Raw genomic sequence first — 22,896 nt, forward strand, 5'->3', positions numbered from 1 at the left:
CTCAAAATTACAAGAATGACCAAAATAATCCATAATAACCAAAATTATCAAAATACCCTTACAATCATTAGAATTACCAAAATACTTTTGAAATCTTCAAAATGATTAAAATATTTATGAAACCTTAAAAATGGTAAAAACACCTAGAACCTACAAATTGAAGTTTAGATATTAGAATTTATGTCTAATTATGTTAATTTCTAATCAAAGCTTATACATATTTAAAATCTGATTAAGTTTATCAAAAAAATCTGATTAAGTAAAACCCCAATTAAACCCAAAATTTAAAATTCAGGTTTTAAAACTTTTGAAACTATATTAAATTTGCATTTTAGCTTAAAACAATAAAAATAATATAAGAAAAGAAAACGACGAGAAAAGAAAAACTTTCGGACAGTAGCTGGATAGAAAGTTACCCAAACAGGGGGGGTGTCCAGTTCCATCGTTCCATGTGCGAGCAGCAGAAAGAGAAAGTGCAATCCCATCACATGTCCAGTCCTGCAGCCTTCAGGCCATTGTAATTCCTAATTCACCACCGAAAATTGCATTTGCATGGCAGCGAAATCTGAGAAATCGAATGTGCAGCAGCTGCAGGCCTCATCCTCCTCATCCTCCTCCTCCTTCTCCGCCAAAGTGCATCCTTCTGAACTGGATCCCAACAACAACAACCACAACAACAACAACAGCTCCTCCTACTCTCTGGAGAAATTCAAACTCTACGAAACTCGACAGAGATTTTATCTCATCGGAAGCGATCGGAACAAGAGGGTATTCCGCGTCTTGAAAATCGACCGTAGTGAGCCCTCTGATCTCAACATAAGTGAAGACCCAGTGCTCTATTCCCCCAAAGAAATCAAAAACCTGCTCCAGCGTATCGATGAAGGCAATCGTGCCACCGGCGGCCTCACCCCCGTCGCTAAGGTCTACGGAATTGCCGGTAATTTTATTTAATTTACCAATTGTTTTTATTTAATTTTATAATTTTACTATGTGTGCGATGAGGCGACTATTTTTAATATTTGATAGGTTGCATTAAATTTCTGGAGTCTTATTATCTGATTCTCGTCACTAAGCGTCGCCAAATTGGGAGTATTTGTGGTCACGCCGTTTATAGCATTGATGAGAGCCAGTTAATCACAATTCCTCATGTCTCAGTTCAAACTGATTTGGCACATTCTAAAACTGAACTAAGGTAAACTCTCTTTTTTCCTTAGTCCACTAGCATAGTTTGCAAACGAAATTGACCCAGCAACTGTGAATTTAGGTGTTTGTATTTGGGTAATTCAAACCTACTGAATTGGCTTTGGCTATGTTGTTGTTGTTAATCAATGGACTACAATGACTATTCTTTTTTTTTGTTTTTGTTTTCGAGAGTGTCTTATTTCATACTGTGAATAGCTACTTTTTGCTAATGGGTTTTTTATTTTTATTTTTATTTTTATTTTTTTAAGGATTTAGTAATACTTACCTTTTACTGTTTCGTATTTAAATGCAGGTACAAGAAGCTTTTATCCAGTGTTGAACTGACCAAAGATTTTTTCTTTAGCTACACCTATCCCATCATGCAAAGTTTGCAAAAAAATGTGCATTTTATGGGTGAGCAAGGGATGCCATATGACAACATATTTGTGTGGAATGCTTATCTAACAGAAGCAATTAGATCAAGGTGCAATAACACTATCTGGACGATAGCTTTAGTTCATGGGGATTTTAAGCAGGTATGTGATGATCGTTTTGTTATTTTAATGGTTTTATATCTCATCTCATGTGAATGTGATATTTGTATGCCATCCTTGTTGTTTACACATAAGGCACAATATTTTCATTGGGATCTAGTTTAGACATATGTCACGCATTTGCTTCTTTCTAGCTAAATATATGTTCTCTAGCCCTTTCAACTGGTTATGTCTAAATCTTGAAATTGTATTCAAAGTCACATTCAACCACTTCAACTTGTCACTAGTTTGTCTAATAATGATATTTTTGCATCTAGAAACCCATTATCTCTTTTAAACTTTGAAAAAAAATTCATATATATAAGATCGTAGAAAAAGTATTAGCTAATCGGTTGAAATTGATCCTAGATAAGGTGGTGTCAGAACCCCAAAATGCATGTGTTAGAGGGAGACAGATTTTGGATTTAGTGTTGATTGCCAATGAGTGTATCAATAGTCGCCTAAGATCCGGCATTCTTGGGGGTATTGTACAAGTTATATATATATATATTATGTTTTTCCTTTTATAAGTAAGAAAGTTTATTAAAAATTCAAAAAGTAGAGCATGTACACAGGACGTGTACATAGAGTACAACAGTCTAAGAACCAAACGAACAAGTATCAAGAATCTCAAAGATATTATCAATGGAAAATAGAGAGGAAGCATTCATCCACTCAAATAAAGATTTGAGATGAAGAAGCTTAAGATCATGCACAGATTTCACCTGTCCCTTGAAAGTCCATGCATCTCACACCATAGGCACCCCATGAGACAATGGGGAATCACGCTCAAAATCGTGTGACTTCTAGTTTCACCCAGCCTTTGGTTCCAACTATTAAGGAGATCCTCCACCCTTTCTGGCATGACCCACACAACTCCGAACAATGCAAAAATATACTCCATAGCTCATAAGCAACAGGGAAATGAAGATGCAAAATGGTTTATAGCTTCTCATGCTAATTTGCACATACAACACCAATCAATAACAAGGATCCTTCGTTTCCTTAAGTCATCAACAGTTATAATTTTTCCCATAGCCTCTATCCAACAGAAAAAATCCTAGACTTTTGGCCTCCGCAATCTTTTCCAAGGAAAAGATAACCGAGTGGAAGAGTGAAGCAAGCTATAATAAGATTTTACTTCAAACGTACTCCTAGGAGACAGATTCCAACAAATTTCATCCATGCCACTCTGATTGATCACACTTGAATTAATGAGATACATGAAGTTTACCACTGATTCTAGCTCCCAATCATGTATCGTACTTGTGAAATTGATATCCCAATGGTGTGTCTTCCCTTTAAAAATGAAGTGGTCTGCCACCAAAGCTTCCACATCCCTTGCTATTTTACTCAGGAACCTCTCTCATAGCGGTTGCCCTCAACACCAGGAATCATGCCAAAACTTTATTTGAGTTCCATCCCCCAACTTGTAGCTAATGAAATGAACAGACTAATCCCATCCTGCCCTTATAGTCTTAAGACTAACCCCATACGTTCCTCTAACCCGGTGAGGACACCAATCACCTCACACACTACCGTATCAAGTTAGATATGGAGAAAGCACATACAATCATTTGCATTGGAATTTCTTGTTATACGTACTTCAGCGATGTAGATTTGGCCCCAGATGGAGGAAGTGGATTTTTTCGTGTATTTCCACTGTTTGTTTTCCTATACTTGTGAATGGCAGTTCGTTTTTTGGTACTTGTGAATGGCAGCCTGAGTGTCTTTTTTCAAAGCTCACGGGGGGTTGAGATAGGGAGACCGGAGACCCTCTATCCCCTCAGTTGTTCATAATTTTTATGGAGGTACTTGGTAGATTGTTGGAGACAGCAGGTAGAGGGAATTACATATCTGGGGGGAGTTTTGGTTCCCTTTCTGGACTTGTTGTTTTCAGTTAAATTTTGGAGGATGCAAAAGACATGATGGTGCATTTCCTTTCTAAAAATATGGAGTTCACAATGTTAAGGAAAGCATAAGTGAATTTATTATTTCCTTGACATAGTATCTGACAGGTGAAAGTACCACTTGGAGTTGCATTCTCCACCTGGGCTGCAAATTTGGGTAAAATTTTGATGTTTTGCAATTTAAGGCGGTGGAACAAGGTAATAGTAGAATGGTGTTGTAGGTGCTAAAACAGTGTTGAGACTGTCAATCTTCTTCTCTATATATGGTGCGTTAGTGAGGGGGAGTGGGGAGGATAAGATGTGTTGGGACCAGATAAAAAAAGGGTTTTAAGGTTAGTATATTGGTGTTGTATGTGCTAAAACAGTGTTGAGCTTGCCAATTTTCTTCACTATTTATGGTGCGTCAGTGAGGGGGAGTGGAGAGGATCATAAGATGTGCTGGGAACAAATAACCAGATAGGAAAAAGGGTTTTAAGGTTAGTGGTTTCTACTGAGTCTTGCTGCATACTATTTGGTTTCTATCGGGTATTGCTGCATACTATTACTAGTGATCAGTCTAGGGTTGCTTTCTTTGTTTGGACTGCAGCCTTAAGGAAAATTTTGACAAGTGACAGTTTAAAGAGGAGGAATGTATGGACTCTGGATTGGTGTCATGTGCAAATGTGATGGGGAGTTAGTAGACCACCTATTAACACACTGTCCTATTGCTACGGTTTTGTGGCTTTTGGTGTTGGGTTTGTTGGGTGATGTGAAAGTCTGTTGTTGAGTTACTAGCTTGCTGGCAATGACAATTTGGACATCATAGGAATGGTTATATATGGATGGCTGCCCTGCACTGCCTGATGTGGTGCCTTTGGAGGGAGAGGAACAACCAGAGCTTTGAAGATATAGAGAGAAGTCTGCCTGATCTAAAATTATTACATAGTCAATACCTATGTTTGGTTAGTTTATTTTTTTGACAAGTAAGAAAAAGTTATATGAAATGAAAGTACTACATTCGAAAGAATGAAGTAGCCTAAAAAATATGTACAGGAAAAAAAAAAAAAGAGATTATATACAAAAATAAAGAATCTAGAACAATGGAATGGAATAACTAGAAGTGATTCCCCAAGCACGAGACCAGTCAAACAAAGTCCCAGCAAACAATTCTTTGAGCTGCACCTCCGAATGTCCCAAATCATAAAAAATATGATTGTTACGATAATTCGGTTAGTGACTTGATAAATTTATGTAATTTGCATGATTAATTGTATGATCCCTAGTCGTATACTCCCTGTATACTTGAGTGACTATTTTTTCAAATCAACAAAACTTTATTACTTATCCAAAAATCTTCTTCATTGTTCTATAGCAAGATAATTGTGGTCATCTGTTCTCTCTTTGGGGTAACATGGGTCATGCCGTGCTAGGTGCTAGAGTTGTTAGCTTGCTGGAGAGGCTGTTTGGGGAGACTTAGAATAGTTATGATTTGGAGTGTTAGACTCTTTTTTTTGTATGTGGTGTATTTGGCAAAAGCAAAATCTTTGTATATTTGAGGGTTGTGAAACTGCAATTGTAGAGATAAAGCATACGTTTCTTAGGTTATTTGGATGGAGTTAAATAAATTAATTGTATTTTTTATTTTATAGGGGCTCTCATGGGTGTAGAGCTGGTATACTCCATTGGTCCCCATTGTACTCTCTGTAAAATCTTGTTTAAAAAAAATGACTTTACTAATATAAAAATACGTTATTTGGATGGATTGAGGTAATGCATTATTTTTCTTTCTCCAATTCGTTGGAGTTTTTAGAGTTAGTACACTTTAGATGTTAATAATTTTTGTTTTACTCTTTTATACTTCCAGTATATTCAAGTGGTGCACCATTTTGCACTCTAAATGTGTTTTATTACTTATCAAAACATACAAAACTAAAGGAATTTTTGTATATAAATACAAATCCAACAATGTTAAATATAAAATTCCCTTTGGCTCCAAAAACTTAAAATCAAGATTGCCATGTTGAATCTACTGCTGAATTACAAATTGCAAGGCTTCACAGCAATGACAATTTATTTAAAACTTTGATGCTGCGTGACTGAGATCAATTGAGGGAGTAATCATGCAATTATTTTAGTGATGGCCAAATCTATGTATAGATAGCAATACTAGAAAATAATTTAGCATTGATAGTATGTGACACAATGTTTCAATCTTGTACATAGCATGCAACATGGTTTGTTGATTATTATGATTTAATTATCATTTCTATATTGTGATCTTTATTCTTTTTACTAATTATGGGTACTAGGTATGCTATATCCTTCCATTGTAAATGCCTCTTGAAATTTTATTTCATGGAAGCAGAATATTCAAAGGTGATTGTGTCTGTTCACCACAATATGTTCCCCCCCCCCCCTGCCCCTCTCTTTTCCCTAGAATTCAACTCATGGTGCCTTGCATGATCTTATTGTCTTCTAATTCAATTTCATTGGGAACAACATGTATTTAGTACTTCAATCAATTTTATTAAACGTGATGGTGGCAGACGAGGCTATCAATTTTTGGGAGGGACTTCAGTGTTTCTCTGGTTTCAAGACGCTCTCGACATTTTGCTGGGACACGGTATGGTTGAATATCTTAAATTTGCTTTGGTTCATCTTATTCTTTTACTTAACAAGCAAATGAAATTGTATTTTAAAAATTTAGTTGAAAAAAAAATGATTTCCAAGATTGGTTTTCTAACTTCTAGGTCCTGGACTTCTGAAATTTTTTTTCCTTTTCCATATAGTGTGGTTTGATTTGTCCATCCATAATTGGTTTTTAATTTTCTTGTTGTATTGACTATTTCTGGATATATATGACTTTTGCACCCATGCAGTTATCATTTTCAATTTGTGAGTATCTAATCAAGTTGAGATAAAAGAAAAAAAAAATTTATTACTGTGGTTGAGTTAAAGGTTGGAACTACTGTGTTGACGTTGAGTTAAATTAAAATTGACCCTGTAAATAAGAAATCAAATGCTGAAAAATAGAATATAATAAAAAAATATGGATTATTATTAGCCTTTGGAAAAACATCTGAAGCAACTTAAGATTCTCAAAGTGCACATGCTAGTCACGTGCATGCCATATCATCTATTTATTGGTCAAGTTGGCAGAAAACATGCTACATCATTAAATTCTGCAACAACAGTAGCACCTATGAACATACTTTAAAAAATCGAAGGGTTCTAATTGCAGATGTTGAAACTTGGAGGACCCAACTGAAATTTCTAAGGACCAAAAAGTGCTCTAGACTAAATAAATTGCAGCTGAATGGCTTAAAATTTGTTCCTCCGATGTGATTTCTTTATGTGAGGTTGGTTAGTTTTGATGACTTTTGGAGCATCAATGGTATAGGCAGCTAATACTGTTGAAAGTTAAGGGGGTGAACTGCAAAATAGAGTTGATGCAGGCAGTTTTGTGGATGTAGGAGCACCTACTTACTTTCATAGGTCTCACTTGGCATTACTTTTTTGGGTGTTTGCTTAAATATTCGTTTCCTTTTTATAGTGTGTGTGTGTGTGTTTGTGTGTCAGTATATGCATGTGGGTGCGTGTGTAATCCACAAATTATGGGATCCAATAAATAGTTTATATGAGCTTTACCCCCCCCATAGGTGTTTATCTCTTGTGGTTTGTTCAGGGAAGGACTGAAGGAGGAGGAGCAACAAACCAGGTTAGACTTTCTCTCTCTACCTTGCTCTCTGTCTTCACATTGGATTCCTTCTTTCAAAGTTTGGCAAAATTGTAACTGGAGATTTTTTCTCTCCCTTTACATAAGTTTTTCACAGAGAACCTTTCTTTTCACCTTTTTTCCCCCTCATTTCAGGATGTGTTGGTTTGTTTCTTATGTTTTTGCAAATGGATCTTTAATTCATTTTTTTTCCTTTTCCTATTTTAATTCTCTCTCTCTCTCTCTCTCTCTCTCTCTCTCTCTCTCTCTCATATTTACCCTGATATGATCTTCTGTTTCTCTTTTCAAAAATCTTGGTTTTTGGAGCTTCTATTTTTTTAACAAACTCATTGATCCTGTCCTGTGTATCTAATTTTTAGGTTTTTCTTGAAAAAATCTGGATTCTCTCTCTCTCTCTCTCTCTCTCTAGCTATCTTTAGATGAAGAATAATTAGTTTACGTTCTCTGGCTTCTCAACTCTTCTGTTTAGCAGCATCCTTTTGTATAATTTTTTCTTTTCAAGCTTTTGTGTTTGTTCTGGCACTTCTAAGGCAGTTGTTATTATTATACTCTCAGTGTCTGCAGTTCTGCTTGTTCAAAGGTTTTTTTTTTTGCTTTATTTGCATCCGTGAAAAGTGGTAGGAGTGGATTGTATTTTCATGAGGTCTTGAAGGGCATGCCACCAGGAGGATTAATGCTAAATCATTATAAGTTGTGGATAATTGATGTAGAATAGATTTGGAAGCTTGCTCACAATTGATTATATGGTGGTCTCCATGCCTTTAAATCTTGTGGTTTTAGGCTTTAGATTGTAGAAGAGATTTTATAAGTTTTGTGGAAAAATTATTTGTTAGAGAAGTTAGGAAATAAAACCAACAGGCTAGGTTATTTTTTTATTTTTATCTTTTCCTCGCTACTCCTTTTCCCCTTTATAAGGTGGAAAAGAAGAGGAGCTGTTTTCTTTCTTTCTGACTTAGAGATTGAGGAAGATGTTGCCATAGAAAATGGGCAATGTATGGATTTGGTGCTCATGGGGAAGGCAGATTGCGAATCGGGCTGAAGAATGTGAGGATGCAGGAACATGGGATGAGTTATCTGTCGATGTGGAATCTGAGGGTGAGATGTTGGACTATTCTGGGGAGCTGGTATGTTGGTAAATAGCCACAGCAAACCCAGAAGTGGTGAAGAAGACTTCTGTGAAGGAAGATGAGCACAAGGCCAAAGGAGATAGTGTCTAGTTGTCGCAATGGGTTACTAGGATGATCAAAGCTCTTAAGAAAACTGTGGTACTTCTTTGGAGGGTCTTGAGGAGGAAGTTATAGGATTTTTCTTATCCTTAGAGGTGAGGAGAAAACAACAGATGCTAGAAGAAAGTGCTTAGAAAAAACTGGCGAAGGAGGGATTAGAGGGCAATCAGGAGCTGAAAAACTTGTTGAGTTCTTGGAATTTTGAGAATGGGTCTGCCAAGCCAAGAAGTGTCAATAAGAAATGGGCCTTAGTCGTTCATCAATGAATATCAAAATCATTTCTTGGCATGTTAGGGGGTTGAACAATAATGATAAAAGGCTTTGATCAGGAATATGATCAAGACGTACTTATCAAAAAAAAAAAAGGAATATGATTAAGACATGTAGGCTGATATAGTTTCTTGCAGGAAACAAAAATGGATTTAATTACAACAGGAGTGATATTATCTCTATGGGGCTGCCAGCATTTGGACCAGTTATTCGTAGGCTCTGTTGGTTCTTCAGTGGGGTGTTCTAGTGATGTGGGATAGAAGGGTTGTAGACAAGATAGAGGAAACTGTAGTTCGTTTCTCTGTTTTCTGTAAGTTCAAAAATGTGGTTGACAATTTTTGAGTGGGCATTTATTGGGGTATATGGGCCTAATTAAGATAGAGATAGAAGGCACCTTTGGGAGGAGTTGTCTGGGATTAGAAGTTGGTGGTTGCGTGAATTTTTAGATTTCATTGCAGATAATGGTTTGTTGGATCTACCTGTGGAAGGGGGTGCTTTCACATGGTCTAACTCTCGATTGAATGTTTGGATTTCTCTTGTCAACTGATTGGGAGAAGAATTTTCCCAACGTATATCAGCGTCCATTGATGAGGCTGCTCTCTGATCATTTCCTGATTATGCTTGAAGGAAGGAATTTTTAGAGAGGTGGTAGGCTGTTTAGATTTGGGAACATGCGGTTGAAGGCAGATAGTTTTGTGGAGAAGGTGAGCTCTTGGTGGGAATTCTATCATTTTCAAGTTTCTCCTAGTTATATAATAGCTAGCAAATTAAGAGCTTTGAAGAATGATCTAAAGAAATGGAATTGGGAAGAATTTGGCAGTGTGGAGGAGAAGAAATACAATCTATGGAAGAGCCTTAATGAGCTGGATCCTTTTGAGGAAATTCGTTCTCTATCTGATGAGGAGAAATTGGAGAAGACTTAGAAGTGAGCTGGAAAAGGTAACTCTTTTGGAGGCAAAAATCTAGAGCTCTTTGGCTTAAATAGGGTGGCAGAAATACTAAATTTTTTCATCAAATTGCGAATTCTTATTGAAGGTTCAACACCATAGATACCTTATTGGTAAAGGGAGAGTTGACATCAGACTCGGATTCTATATCTCTGTGCATTTCTCAATTCTATCAACAGTTGTATTCTGAAAATGAAAGACGAAGATTTGTGTTGGGTGATTTGGAGTTCTCTAGGATATCAGAGGAGGAAGCAACTTGGTTGGGTATTCTATTTCCTAGGGATGAAGTGTTATTCAGTGTGTTTCAAGGTTTTAATGGAGATAAGGCTCCAAGACCGGATGGTTTCTCTATGGCGCTTTTTTTTTTTTTTTTTCCAAACATGTTCGCGTATGTTAAAATTGGATATTATGGACTTATTTCAGAATTTCCTTGCCCAAGCTGTTTTCGAGAAGAGTTTGAATGCAACTTTCCTTGCTCTCATTCCAAAAAAAGTTGAAGCTATGGAAGTGAGATATTTTAGACCAATTAGCCTAATGGGTGGAGTTTATAAAATCAATTCTATGGTGTTGGCCAATAGGCTAAGGAATGTGTTGTTGGGAATCATTTTGGAGTCCCAAAATGCTAAGACAGACAAACAGATCTTGGATTCGGTGTTTATTGCTAACTAGTGCTTAGATAGTAGGCTGAAGACAGGACTTCTAGCAGTGTTGTGTAAATTGGACGTGGAGAAAGCTTATGATCACATGTGTTGGGATTTTCTTATGTATATGCTGTAGAGGTGCGGGTTTTCAAAAAGATGGAAGAAGTGGATTATGTTTTGTATTTCCAATGTCAGCTTTTCCATATTGATTAATGGCAGCCCTACTGACTTCTTTGGGAGCACTAGAGGGCTCCGTTAAGTTGGCCCTCTGTCCTTGATGTTATTTGGCATTGTGGTGGAGGCTCTGAGTCGCACGTTGGATACAACGGTCAATGATGGGTATTTATCGGGTTTCTCAATTCGAACCACCCTAACACTGCAATGATAGTGTCACATCTATTGTTTGCAGACAATACCTTAATTTTCAGTGATGTTGACTCTAGTTAGATAGCAAATTTGCGTGGTATGCTCTCATCCTTTGAAGCAATGTCAGGGTTGAAGATCAATTTGGGAAAATTGGAGTTGGTACTAGTTGGGGAAGTGAACAACTTGGGAGAATTAGTGGCTTTGTTGGGTTGTAGGCAGTCATTGCTCCAATGATACTTGGGACTTCTCTTGGGTGCTAAATTCAAGGAGAAGATGATTTGGAATCCAATTATTGAGAAGTTGGAGCAGAAGTTAGTGGGATGGAAGCGATTATATTTATCTAAGGTAACTTTGATTAAGAGTACTCTCTTTAGTTTACCTTCCTATTTTCTCTCTTTCCTATTTCGGTGGAGGTGGCTAAATATACTAAAAAGTTACAGAGAGATTTTTTATGGAGTGGGATTGGTAAGGAATCCAAATTTCATCTGGTAAATTGGGCCCAAATTTGTGAGCCAATCCAGAATGGAGGGTTGGGTAGAAGGAATTTGAGAAGATTTAACTAAGCATTGCTAGAGAAGTGATTGTGGAGATATGGTATTGAGAGAGAGTTACTTTGGAGGAGGGATATAGAGGTGAAGTATGGGAGTGAATGGGGGGTTGGTGTACAACAATTGTGGCTCGTCCTTATGGTGTTAGTCTTTGGAAATTCACAAGGTGGGAATGGTTGACCTTCTCCCGATATCTTCAATTTGATGTGGGAGATAGTTCTAGTGTGAAGTTTTGGCATGATATGTGGTGTGGAGATTGCCCTCTTAAAGTGGCTTTCCCAAAGTTATTTAATATCTGTCTCAATATGGAATCCTCAGTAGCTGAGCTTATGCAACTCTCTAATGGGGTGACTCATTGGGATGTTCGTTTCTCAAGATTGGGAGCTTGAGTCTTTGGTTAAGTTATTGGAACCTAATCTATTTCAAGTCGGTGAGGGATGAGGGGTCGGATAAACTTTGTTGGAGACCTGCCAAGCGTAGAGGTTTTGAGGTACGAGAATACTACTAGTCTTTATCCTTGTCCAATGGTATGGCATTTCTGTGGAAATTGGTGTGGCGCTTGTATATTCTTCCCAGGGGCCTTCTTTTCTTGGACTGCTGCCTTAGGGAGGCTTTTGTCTACATATAATCTTTTAAGGAGAGGCATTATTGTTTTTGGATTGGTGCTGTATGTGTAAAAGAAGTGTGGAATTGATGGATCATCTTCTTCTTCATTATCCCATAGCTTATTAGCTGTGGACTATGGTGTGTTGTTTGTTTGGTTTGCATTGGGTTATTCCATAGAGAGTTCTTGATATGCTTGCAGCTTGGCAGGGTAGTTTCGGCAAGCACAAAAACATTGCATTTTGGAGGGCTGCGCCACACTGCATCATGTCGTGTCTTTGGCGGGAATGGAATGCTAAAAGCTTTGAGGGTTACGAATGGTCTATTCTTGAAATTAAATCATTTTTTGTTTTTGGGTACTTTATAGGATTGGAGTGTTGCCTTTAAGTCTGTTCCCCGTTTCTCTTTCTTAGATATGTTTGAGCTTCTTTTTTTTTTTTTTTTGAGAGGCTGATTGTATTGCTCCCTGAGTACACCCTGGTGTACTCGGGTTTCTTGTTTTTTTATAAATCTTTTCATTACTTATCAAAAAAATTATTTTTAACTAAAAACTGCTGGCAGGAAAATTTTGGCAGCAGCTATTTGGGGTAAGATAGGAAATTTGGTTGGTTGTTTGCTAGGGGAAACTTTGGTTTTGAAGGGTCTTAGAGGATATAAGAGGGGGACCGTGGTTTTGGGTTGTGAAGAGGAAAGGAAAGAGATGTTCAAGGGGGCTTCTCTTTGGCTGTGAACAGTATCTAGCGAATGCGCCAGAAAGACGAGAGAATACAATATTGCCTACACGCTCAAAATCTAATTCTTTGAGTACGTTGAAATTTACTTATAGAGAGCATTTTTCTCTACAATACCAGGACGAGGACTCAATGGAAGTTACCTAATGGACACTTAATGGCTTAATAATCATGTAAAACAATCCTAAGTGCAGAATAAGCATAATTAATTAAATACCCTAAAAGTTGTGTCACAAGAATTGGGAATTTTTGTCTCTCACTGAAGTGCAAAACAGTAAAATATAACTACCTTTGACTAAAGTTATTGAACCAAATTAAAATTAAAACTGTTTTAACGGTTGACTGCTTATGAAAAAACCTTTAAAACTTTATAAGACTCATCTTCCATAAACTTGATAAGAAGTCAACTAATAAGCATGATGGTTTGATGTCGCACAGGGTGCCATAAACATGAATTTGTCTAAATTAGAAAGTAGTACATGTAATAGCAATAAACTCATAACCTATTGAGGAACAAAAGCTGAATCCATTTGTTTGTTTGTATTCTTTTTTATTTATAAATTACAGACTAAAGTGTCATTGAACAAGGAGTCGCCTTGTAGTTGATTTGTGATACAACTGAAAAGGACATATAGATTAGATAGAATGTCCTGAGAACTAGGGAGGGATGTAGAAATATAACTCTCTTAACACAATGCCATTAGTTTTATTTATTGCAGTTGTTAAGAAAAAGAAACAATTTCCTTTTCTGCTGAGTTTCTTTATATAAATCACTGATATTTATTTTAGGAACTATGTATTCAGTTCCATAATACACAGAACTTGTTTCTGTCTGTATATATTTAGGAAACTGTTGTATTAAATCCTTGCCAATGGTTTTCATAAATTGCAGTTACTTGAAAAGGGGAGTAAATGATCGTGGAAGGGTTGCAAATGATGTTGAAACAGAACAGATTGTCCTTGATGAGGAAGTTGGGTCACGCAAGGGAAGAATGAGTTCTGTTGTTCAGATGCGTGGTTCAATTCCCCTTTTCTGGTCGCAAGAAGCTTCAAGATTTAGTCCTAAACCTGATATAATCTGTAAGAATACCTATTTGACAAATTTAGATTACTGATAATGCTTTTGTTGTTGATTCTTATGGGCAATATTTTTTGTTAGCTTCGCAATTTTTTTTTCTTGATAAGTAATAGAAGTTTTATTAAAGATGAAATAAATGAAGTGTATGTTTCCTTTTTGACTTCAGTACAGAGATATGATCCCACATATGAGGCAACCAGATTGCATTTTGAAGACCTGGCAGGGAGATATGGCAATCCAATCATTGTTCTTAATTTAATAAAGGTTATCTTTAAATGCATTTTTAATGTCTTCCAATTAAAAAGTCTTGTTTTCAAACACAAGATATTGGATTCTTCATGTGCATGGGGCTTTGTTAGTGGTATTGATTCTATTGAGTTATTCTCATATTGGCCACACAGAAAAACTGGAGAAATAAAAAGATTTCAAATCGGGGTCTTTCATTTTTCTGATGTTAGATCTAATACCTAGTGCAATCTGCTACTTTTTTACCCTGTAAAATTTCTTGTATCAATTTGTTTATAGCAAATTCAAGGATTGGTAAACTCTCCATCACTTTCTTTCCAACCTACTGTGGTTGCGAATTTGCATCAAGGTACAGCTAATGTGTAATGACTGTTGATGGATTTTGATAAATTTCCATTTGTCCCAAAAGCTTAAGCTATTAGGAAATGGTGAATTTAATCATTTAGCCATTATTCTAACACTCTCCTCTCATGTGTGGGTTTAGATTGGCTTCATATTAAGGGAGGCCCAATATGTGGGATTTTTAAATTTTTAAATGAGAGGTAGAGTGGAGGTAGATTTTGAACTTAGGACCACCTACTCTTATACCATGATAATTTACCACTTGTTTTAAAAGCTTAAGTTGTTAGGAAATAGTGTATTAAATGAGGTTTGTTGATATAGACAATGTATATTTAGATTGGCTTTTTAATGAGTAAAACCAAGAACAATACATGTATTATAATGATTAAAGCATGTTACTCCTTTGAAGATTTTTGAGATTTTTGAATTTTGATGAGCCAAAGAGTTCTAGCTTAAATGTAATCTGCTTCCCTTTTGTAAGAACAAGATTGTGAAGTGAGGTTGTGGGTTCAAGTCTTCAAGATCTACCTATGTAACTTACAAATAATATATAAAAAAAAGATTAAAATAAAATGATAAGACGAAACCATTTTTGATGATATGTGGATGCGTGTATCAAGCTCTCTCTCTCTCTCTCTAGTAGTGTTGATGCCTATGACAAATACCTGGTATGATGGAAAGCTTTCTATCGATTAAATTTTAATGTGACAAATTATGAATTTTTTTCCTGATCCTAATATATATATATTGATAAGTGTATATTTGGATACTATGTTTACATTGCACATATATACAAGCATTGTTTCATATGCTTTCAGCCTTTTATTTTCTCAATTGCCGACTATATAGTGTTGAGTTTAATATCTGATATTCCTTGAACTAATTTAAATGTCAAATTAAGACCGTTGAAAAGAGGCCAAGAGAAATGATGCTAAGGCGCGAGTTTGCACATGCGGTTGGGTATCTGAACCAGATTCTTTCAGAAGAAAATCATCTTAAATTTATTCACTGGGACTTTCACAAGTTTGCAAAGAGGTAACTAGGTTGCTTCTTCTTCTCTCTCTAGTTTCTATTATTTTTAAATTGGAGCTAAGCATTCTGTATTTCTGCTGTTTCCAAAGCAAGTCTGCCAATGTTTTGGCTGTTTTGGGTGCTGTGGCAAGTGAGGCACTGGATTTGACTGGTTTTTACTATAGTGGTAAACCTACAACTTTTAAGAGGGCCAACAAAATTAGTCGGACAAGCACAGGAAGGTATGTATTTCTTTCTAAACATATTGATCTATATCCATTTAAGCGCAGCAATGCTCTTTTTTGTTTAGCTTACAAAGTGGTATCTGATTGATTGTCAATGTTGAGATTTTATTTTGTTATTTTGCTTTATCAAGAACGTTTGTACAAATGTCCAATTCATAGGATGTAAGTTTTAACACAAAAAATTTGATTAAAGCTATATTACTAAGGGTGCTTCTCTTGTTTGCTGAAGAACAAAAAAGATAAACCCTTGGAATTAACATCAAATGGTGGAAAGAGGAAAAAATTCTAGAATTCAACACCCTAGGTTGCTTAGAATCATTACCAAGTGGTGGAAAAAGGGATAGATCTAGGAGTTAGTGTCTAAGGTTACCTGAAGTCAACACCAAGAACTGGAAGAACAACTTCCAACCAAGTTGTTAATGATAGTGAATATTGAGGCCTTTAAATAGGGTACCCAAATTACATCAAAGAAGGAAAATGAAATAACTTCATAATTGATAAATTACCATTTGTCCCAAAAATTAAAGTTGTTATGAAAGGTTGAATTTAATCATTATTCCTAATTATTCTAACACTATTCACTTGTGGGTCTAGACTCCCTTTTAATAAGTAGCACCCAATTTCTGGAATTTTAATTTTTAATTTTTTAAATTATAGATTGGAGACAAGGTTCAATTTGAGGATTACCATGATAAATTCGCATGTCTCCCATTTAGAGAGAGTGGTAATCTCATGAGATGAAAGCTGAGGAGGAGTGATGGATTCAATGTTCGCTCTTTCTAGATTGCTCTAAGGGGCTCAAGTGGTTCTTTTCCCTTGGAAAGGCATTTGGGGAGTTAAGGTCCCGTAGAGTCTCTTTTTTGGACAACAGCATGGGGGAAGATACTGACGTTTGAGAACCTTATCAAGAGGGGTTATACAATACTGGGTTGGTGTTGCATGTGCTAATGTAATGGGGAGACGGTGGATCATCTATTGATACATTGCATTGTTGCATTTGTTTTGTGGAGCTTTGTGTTTAGATCCTTTGGGTTTTACAGGAAAAGGTCATCGATCTAATTTATGTTGGAGAAATTGGGTTGGAAAGCATTTTGTTGGATATTTTGAAAATTTTTCGATTATGTTTGATGTGGACTGGGTTCAAAACCTCTAGCTAGCAACTTGGAGCCATCCTCAAGGGATTCCTCCCGTAATAACCTAGTGTGGTAAGATGGGAGGGAATAGTTAGGTGTTTCAAGAGCTTGGATACCTCATTTCTTAAAAAAAACAGTTTGATATGAACCGTATAAGGGAATGCAATTGATGCACTTTTGAAGATGCGGTATGTATGAGGATTCAGCTGCTAGCAACGTTCACTAGCTAGCTCCTTATATGAGTGGTCTCACTCTTGGGGTTTTACAACTAGCTATTCTATTGCATCGTTTATAATGTTGTTGCCATTTTGTGTGTAATTATTTCTTACTATAATTCTGTAGGCTACTTTGTGTCCGTATATGAAGTAGTCTCTTTAATAAAATTATTATTAAAAAAAAAAATTCAAGGAAGGTCACACAATAATTTTTAACTAATTACATTAAAAAAATAAAAGCTAATAAATCATCAATTAACTTACTTATGACCAACTAGGTCAAATGGAATCATTCAACATAAATTGTAAATCGAGTCCAACAGGCATATTTGGTGTTTGCAACCACTCTCCTAGGGTGGGAGACACTCAGTTTGCACAAGGAGAAAATTCATTGCAATTACTGCACACCTATTTATGTTAGGATTAGGAGAAGCCGACAAAAACTGCAAAACCTTAGCTTTGGAGGGACTGTTGGTTGACTCATCACTCAAAATAGTCCCATTGGCAGTCTCGTCCCTATGAAAATAACAGTCGGTCCTTTTTTATCCAATTGCTTCCAAACTTCTATGGCTGCTCCTCCTGATTGCCATGCACATGGAACAAATAGATGCATGTAACCATCAATTGCCAAATGAATGAATAATAATCATTTTGTTAAGACGTTTTGTCTGGTCTTTCTTTGGAGGTAGAGGCTCCCTCAAAGTAGTACCATTCTTGGAGATGGTGACTCTCTCATTGTAGTCACAACTCACTGAATCCATCACCATTTGCATGTATTCCATCAACTAGATCCATCCCCAGCCAAAACGCTAATCCATTTCCACTTCAAGAACCTTCATAAAACACCTAATGATCCCATTCTCAAGCCACGCCCAAACCCTTGGGGCAAACCCTAAATCCAAGACTCTTAATCTCTAGCATCCACTTGAATCCCCTCAAGGAGCCCGAAACCCAAGTGTGTTCCTAAAAATTTAACTAAAATCACATTAAATTTGACAACCATCCCAATTGTCCATCAAACACACATCCTTTTCCAAGAAGTCAAGATCCACACCACAGAAAGACTGAAACATGATGGCAGAGAAGATGGCCTTGAAAAAGGTAGTGAGGTGAGCTAAAGGCATCATGCAGGTCCTATTGAAAGAACTCGTAGTTCCACTGGTGTGAAGCTATTTATGAAAATTACGGAAAAAAAATCAGGAAGCTTGTACCAACCCAAAATGAAAATTCTGCTCAAAACTTGAAAAATTTGCCGCAAATTTTGATGATTTGGCCAAAACAATTTGAAAAATTGCTTGGTATATGAGCCGGTATGTTTCAAGGGATAAGTGTTGGAGGTTGGGGCTAGCAAAAGTGCATTCATATGAACAATTATATGAAATATTTGGGGATGCCGTTGGGAACTTTTTTTAAGACAACTTCGATTTGGAATCCTATTTTAGAGAAGATGGAGCAGAAACTATAAGGGTGGAAGCATTTCTATCTAAGGGTGGTAGGCTCACGTTACTAAAGAGTACTCTGTCAACTCTTCCAACGTACTTTTTATCTCTTTTTACTATTCCTAAAGTGTGGTTGCTAGATTGAAAAGTATTCAGAGGAATTTTCTTTGGGGGTCTTTTGAGGGGAGTTTCAAATATCCTTTGGTGGCTTGGGAAAAGTTGTGTTTACTTTACCCATCAAATTGGGTGGTTTGGGGATAAGAAGTGTGGTGTCATTTAATCAAGCTTTATTAGGAAAATAGTTGTGGAGGTATGGTCATGAAGTTGCCCATCTTTGGCAGAGAGTTATTTCCACAAAATATGGTGAGGGTCAAGGGGGGTGGAGTACTAAAGTTTGCAGGAAGACTCATGGATGTGGCCTTTGGAGAAGCATTCATGAAGGGTGGGAGAGCTTTTCTAAGCATCTGTCTTTTGTAGTGGGTGAAGGCAATCGTATTTGCTTTTGACATGATAGGTGGATTGGTGATAATACCCTAAAAGATCTCTATCCTGAGGTTTGTTCAGCTGCCAAGGATGCTTGTATCTCTGAGGTTTTGTGGATCCTGGAAGGGGGTACCGTTAGAGTGTGGGATTGAAGGTTTTATAAAGCTTTTGAAGACTGGGAGCTAGCTGCATCTTATTCTCTACTTCAGTTAATCCAAACTCGTATTCCCCGGGGTGATAGGAGAGATACTCTTTGTTGGTGGCTCAAAAGTGATGGTAAGTTTGACTCCCGGTCTTATTACCATGCGATTCGGGGTACTCCGAATTCTTTGTTTCCTTGGAAGGGTGTTTGGAAACCAAATGTTCCTAAGCGAGTGGCTTTCTTTTTGTGGACAGCTGCTCATGATTGGATTCTCACTTTGGATAATCTCATGCTTAGGGGTTGCCCTTTGGCAAATTGGTGTTGTATGTGTTGTGATAGGGAATCGATGGACCACCTTCTTCTTCATTGTCCAGTTACACATACTTTGTGGACTTTTATGCTTCAGGCTTTTGGTATACATTGGGTTATGCCAGGATCGGTGGTGAGATTGTTATCTTGTTGGCATCAGTGGCTTGGGAAGCATAATTCGAACATTTGGAATTTGATTCCAGGGTGCTTAATGTGGATTGTTTGGTTGGAACTAAATCGTTGCTTCTTTGAGGACAATGAGAAGACGCTGAATGAGTTAAAGGTTTTATACCAGCGTAGTCTTTTTGAGTAGTCTCATTGTTAGGGTTTTACTAATTATTATTCTCTGTCTGAGTTTATGCTCTCCCTTAGATTAGTTTCTTGATTACCCTTTTTTTTTGCTATTTGTTTTATCTTTTTCTTGTTGTTCATCATCATGAACAACTTGTACTCTTCTTTATTTACTCATTTATAATAGTTCTCTGATTACCTATCAAAAAAAAGAAACAAAGGTTAACGTGTCTTGGAAAACTTTATGCTTACATCCACAAATGAGAACAACCAAAATACATTATCAATTATTCTAAATTACGAACACACCCAATTATTCTAAATATCACAAGCCAAACTCGCAAACTCTTACAAATGAAAACAAACAAACAAACACAAACTAACAGAAATCATTTTAAATCACAACTAAAAAATTCATAATAAGGCACTCAAAATCACCTATAAAAAATAAATAATAATAAATAAGGCACTCAAAATCTGAAAACCCTAATACAAACAATGGTGCTTTTGAAATAGTATACAAACTATCTACTTACACACATGGGTATCTTTGAACACCAAAAGAACTACCAAACTACTCTTTGAAGAAACTCACACCATGTTCTACTAAGTCTTCTCTTCTCCCGATGTGGGAAGACCACTTATGCCAAAGACACCAAACTCTTTGTTGTCTATTACAAGATTCTAACTCTTATTATTTTGTGGACAAGAAATACTAAATTACTTCTTTAACAAAGAATGAGCTTTGCTTTCACACCAAAAGTACTTTAATGGTTTAATCAAGTCCAAATAAGAAATTGAGTCAATTTCCAACAATGTGTATTGGATTGGTGACAAAGATGGTTTGGTAATGTGCAAAGGAGACTGGTTAATGCACCAATGAGAAAGAGTGAGTTGATTAAAATCAAGGGAATGATAAAAGCTTGAGGATTGCCTAAAATAACATTTGTAGTAATAGTAAAGTAGATATATCAATTAAGGAGGTGACAATATGATTTGGATATGGCCAGCCTTGATTAGTCTATTGAGAATCTATAACCGAAAGGAAGTAAAAAAGAAAGATTCAAGATGCCTCCCCCACCCCTCCCTCATCCTACCCAACCTCCTCCACCTCACCTTTACCCCCTCCCACAAACATCACCTTCTTTTTTTCCTTTTTTGCCGCCCTTCCTTTTTCCTCCTCCCCCCCCCCCCCCCTGCTTCCCTCCACAGTTTGGGATTTTCCCTTATCCCTTTCCCCCTCCTCCATCCTTGCCTCCCCCATCCCCACCACCTCAGGGGTCTAACCATGTTTTGTCAAAACTGCCTAAACTTGCACCCGCACCTTTAGCCATACCAGTTACCCCCACCAAAGAAAATTCACAAATTATCCCTCCTTTACCTCAATCCTTGAACCACATGGACAGTAAGAGGTTGTTTCGCATTGATGCCAAACTTTTCTCTTTTTCTTTTGACGGGGAGCGGGCTGATTCGTATGCTATACACGAGTCACATAGGGGTGTTAAGAGCTCTATTTGGGTTGGTCGTAGGGGGTTGGAATGGATTCTTACTTGTCTTGCTGATATACGTGACTGGGTGCCTGGTAGAGCTGTACTCTGTAAGAGACTGAGGGAAAATGGGAAGCTAATAGAGTTCTGTGGGAGTTCTAACAAATCCGGTCTTTTTGTAGTTATTACGGTATATTTTGGAGGGTCTAGGAGAGGCTGTATTATGATACCAGCAAGTTACAATCGTGCAGGTTGGTCTTTGTTTCAGAGAGAGTTAAGGATTTTTTTCACTGGTGCTAAACCTACTTCTATGGCTGAAGCTTCCTCCAATAATGGTGGTGGTGGTGGTGGAGGTGGTTAGTCAGTTGGTGGTGACCAGAGTGGGAAATTTTTGTCTGCTTTTGGTAGTCAGCAAAAGTTAAGGAATTTTAAAATTTTGGAACAAATTTGGGGCCAAACGGGATTCCTGGAGGTCCTAAAGAAAATGGTTCAATTAAATATGGCAAGGTTTCAGTCATTAATGGCAGACCCACACAGACTTTTTCTTTTAAATTGACCCCAGCTACTCTGGCTTTGAGAGTGTTCAAGTCTGAGGGCGGGAGACGTAAGGTGACCTATATGGGTGCTAAGGAGCTCAGATGGCCCAAGGTTTCAAGTGATGGGCCAGAAGTTACAAAACATGCTGGTGGGCTTGTTAAAGCCCAGCTTGTGGCCACAACACCTTCACTAAATGAGGGTACTTTGGTCAAGCCCATTTCGTTAAATGTAATATCTGATGCCCAGTCTTCGGGGGTTGAAGGTGAGAGCTCGAGAGGGAGATCGGGGGATAACTCTGGGTCGTCGGTGACTGTAGCGGTGCTGGAATCAGAGGAAGACCACCCCGACGAAGTAGCGAGGGCGACGGAAGGTCCCAAACTTGGGTTTTCCGGCGAGGTGGTGACCTATCGGAGGAAGAGGGACGTGACCCATTCCCCGATAGCTGGTGTTTTGAGGATAGGGTCGCCGGTGAGGCCGATGGGAAGTGGGTTTGTGGTTTCTTCTGATCTTCGACATCAGGGTGTTGCTCATAACTCCTTTGCTCCTCTGTCGGGCCTGGGTAGCAAGAAGGGTCCTTGTTTTGAAGGAAGAGACAACTCCACGGTGGTTTCAGGTGAGAAGGAAGAAAAATGGAGTAGTTCTATTGTTGAGCCAGGGTCACCGTACCACTTGGAAGGGGTTGAACTGACCCAGGTAGGGTCTGAGCATCTTCTTCTTCAGTGGAAGAACGGTGAAGTTAATCCCAGTGGGTTAATTCACGGAGAGGAAGAGAGTGGATTTGTGGAGTGCTCACCTCTATCTAAATGGGATCCCTATGAACAGGAATTGGAGGTGATCTAGGAAGTTGATGAGGGAGAGGTTCGGGGGTCAGAGGTGAAAAATTCGAAATGGGTATGTAATCTGATGAAAGACTTCTGTAAGATTGTGGGATTTCCTATTGTTAAGCATGAAGATCAATGTCTGGCTCTGTTTCGTCTTCTTGAACAAGACTGTGTTGATGTTGTTAGTGTTGGGTCTGCTAGAGGAATTGTGAACTCAAAGCAGAAAGGGCTTAGAGAACTCAAAGGTTTAATTTCTTCTATTAATTATGATGGGGTAGCATCTAAGGGGAGGAATAGAGGCTTCTCAGAAAGTACGGGGGCGATTACCAGTTTTAAATGAGTTTACGGCTGTTATCTTGGAATGTTAGGGGATTAAATAATCCTCAGAAGCGAGAGGTATGCAAAAATCTTCTCAAGGAGTGGAAGTGTGATATAGTTTGCTTTC

The 22,896-nt window shown here is 37.5% G+C and overlaps 1 protein-coding gene across 2 annotated transcripts in view; it reads left to right on the forward strand.

Moving 5' to 3' along the window:
• The first annotated feature begins 385 nt into the window (after positions 1 to 385).
• LOC142609817 (phosphatidylinositol-3-phosphatase SAC1) overlaps positions 386 to 22,896 on the forward strand; it is a 43,950-nt gene continuing 21,439 nt past the window's right edge. The window contains exons 1-9 of one of the 2 annotated variants that reach the window (XM_075781539.1): positions 397 to 937; positions 1,027 to 1,192; positions 1,496 to 1,718; positions 6,151 to 6,227; positions 7,290 to 7,322; positions 13,565 to 13,752; positions 13,917 to 14,014; positions 15,240 to 15,373; positions 15,460 to 15,591. In XM_075781539.1, coding sequence (XP_075637654.1) covers positions 553 to 937; positions 1,027 to 1,192; positions 1,496 to 1,718; positions 6,151 to 6,227; positions 7,290 to 7,322; positions 13,565 to 13,752; positions 13,917 to 14,014; positions 15,240 to 15,373; positions 15,460 to 15,591 — 1,436 coding nt within the window. In that variant the 5' untranslated portion in view covers positions 397 to 552. Of the gene's footprint in view, positions 938 to 1,026; positions 1,193 to 1,495; positions 1,719 to 6,150; positions 6,228 to 7,289; positions 7,323 to 13,564; positions 13,753 to 13,916; positions 14,015 to 15,239; positions 15,374 to 15,459; positions 15,592 to 22,896 lie in introns of both variants that reach the window. The other variant, XM_075781546.1, reaches the window with a different exon arrangement.

The sequence above is a fragment of the Castanea sativa genome, chromosome 1, assembly GCF_040712315.1.
Source record: "Castanea sativa cultivar Marrone di Chiusa Pesio chromosome 1, ASM4071231v1".
Taxonomy (NCBI): domain Eukaryota; kingdom Viridiplantae; phylum Streptophyta; class Magnoliopsida; order Fagales; family Fagaceae; genus Castanea; species Castanea sativa.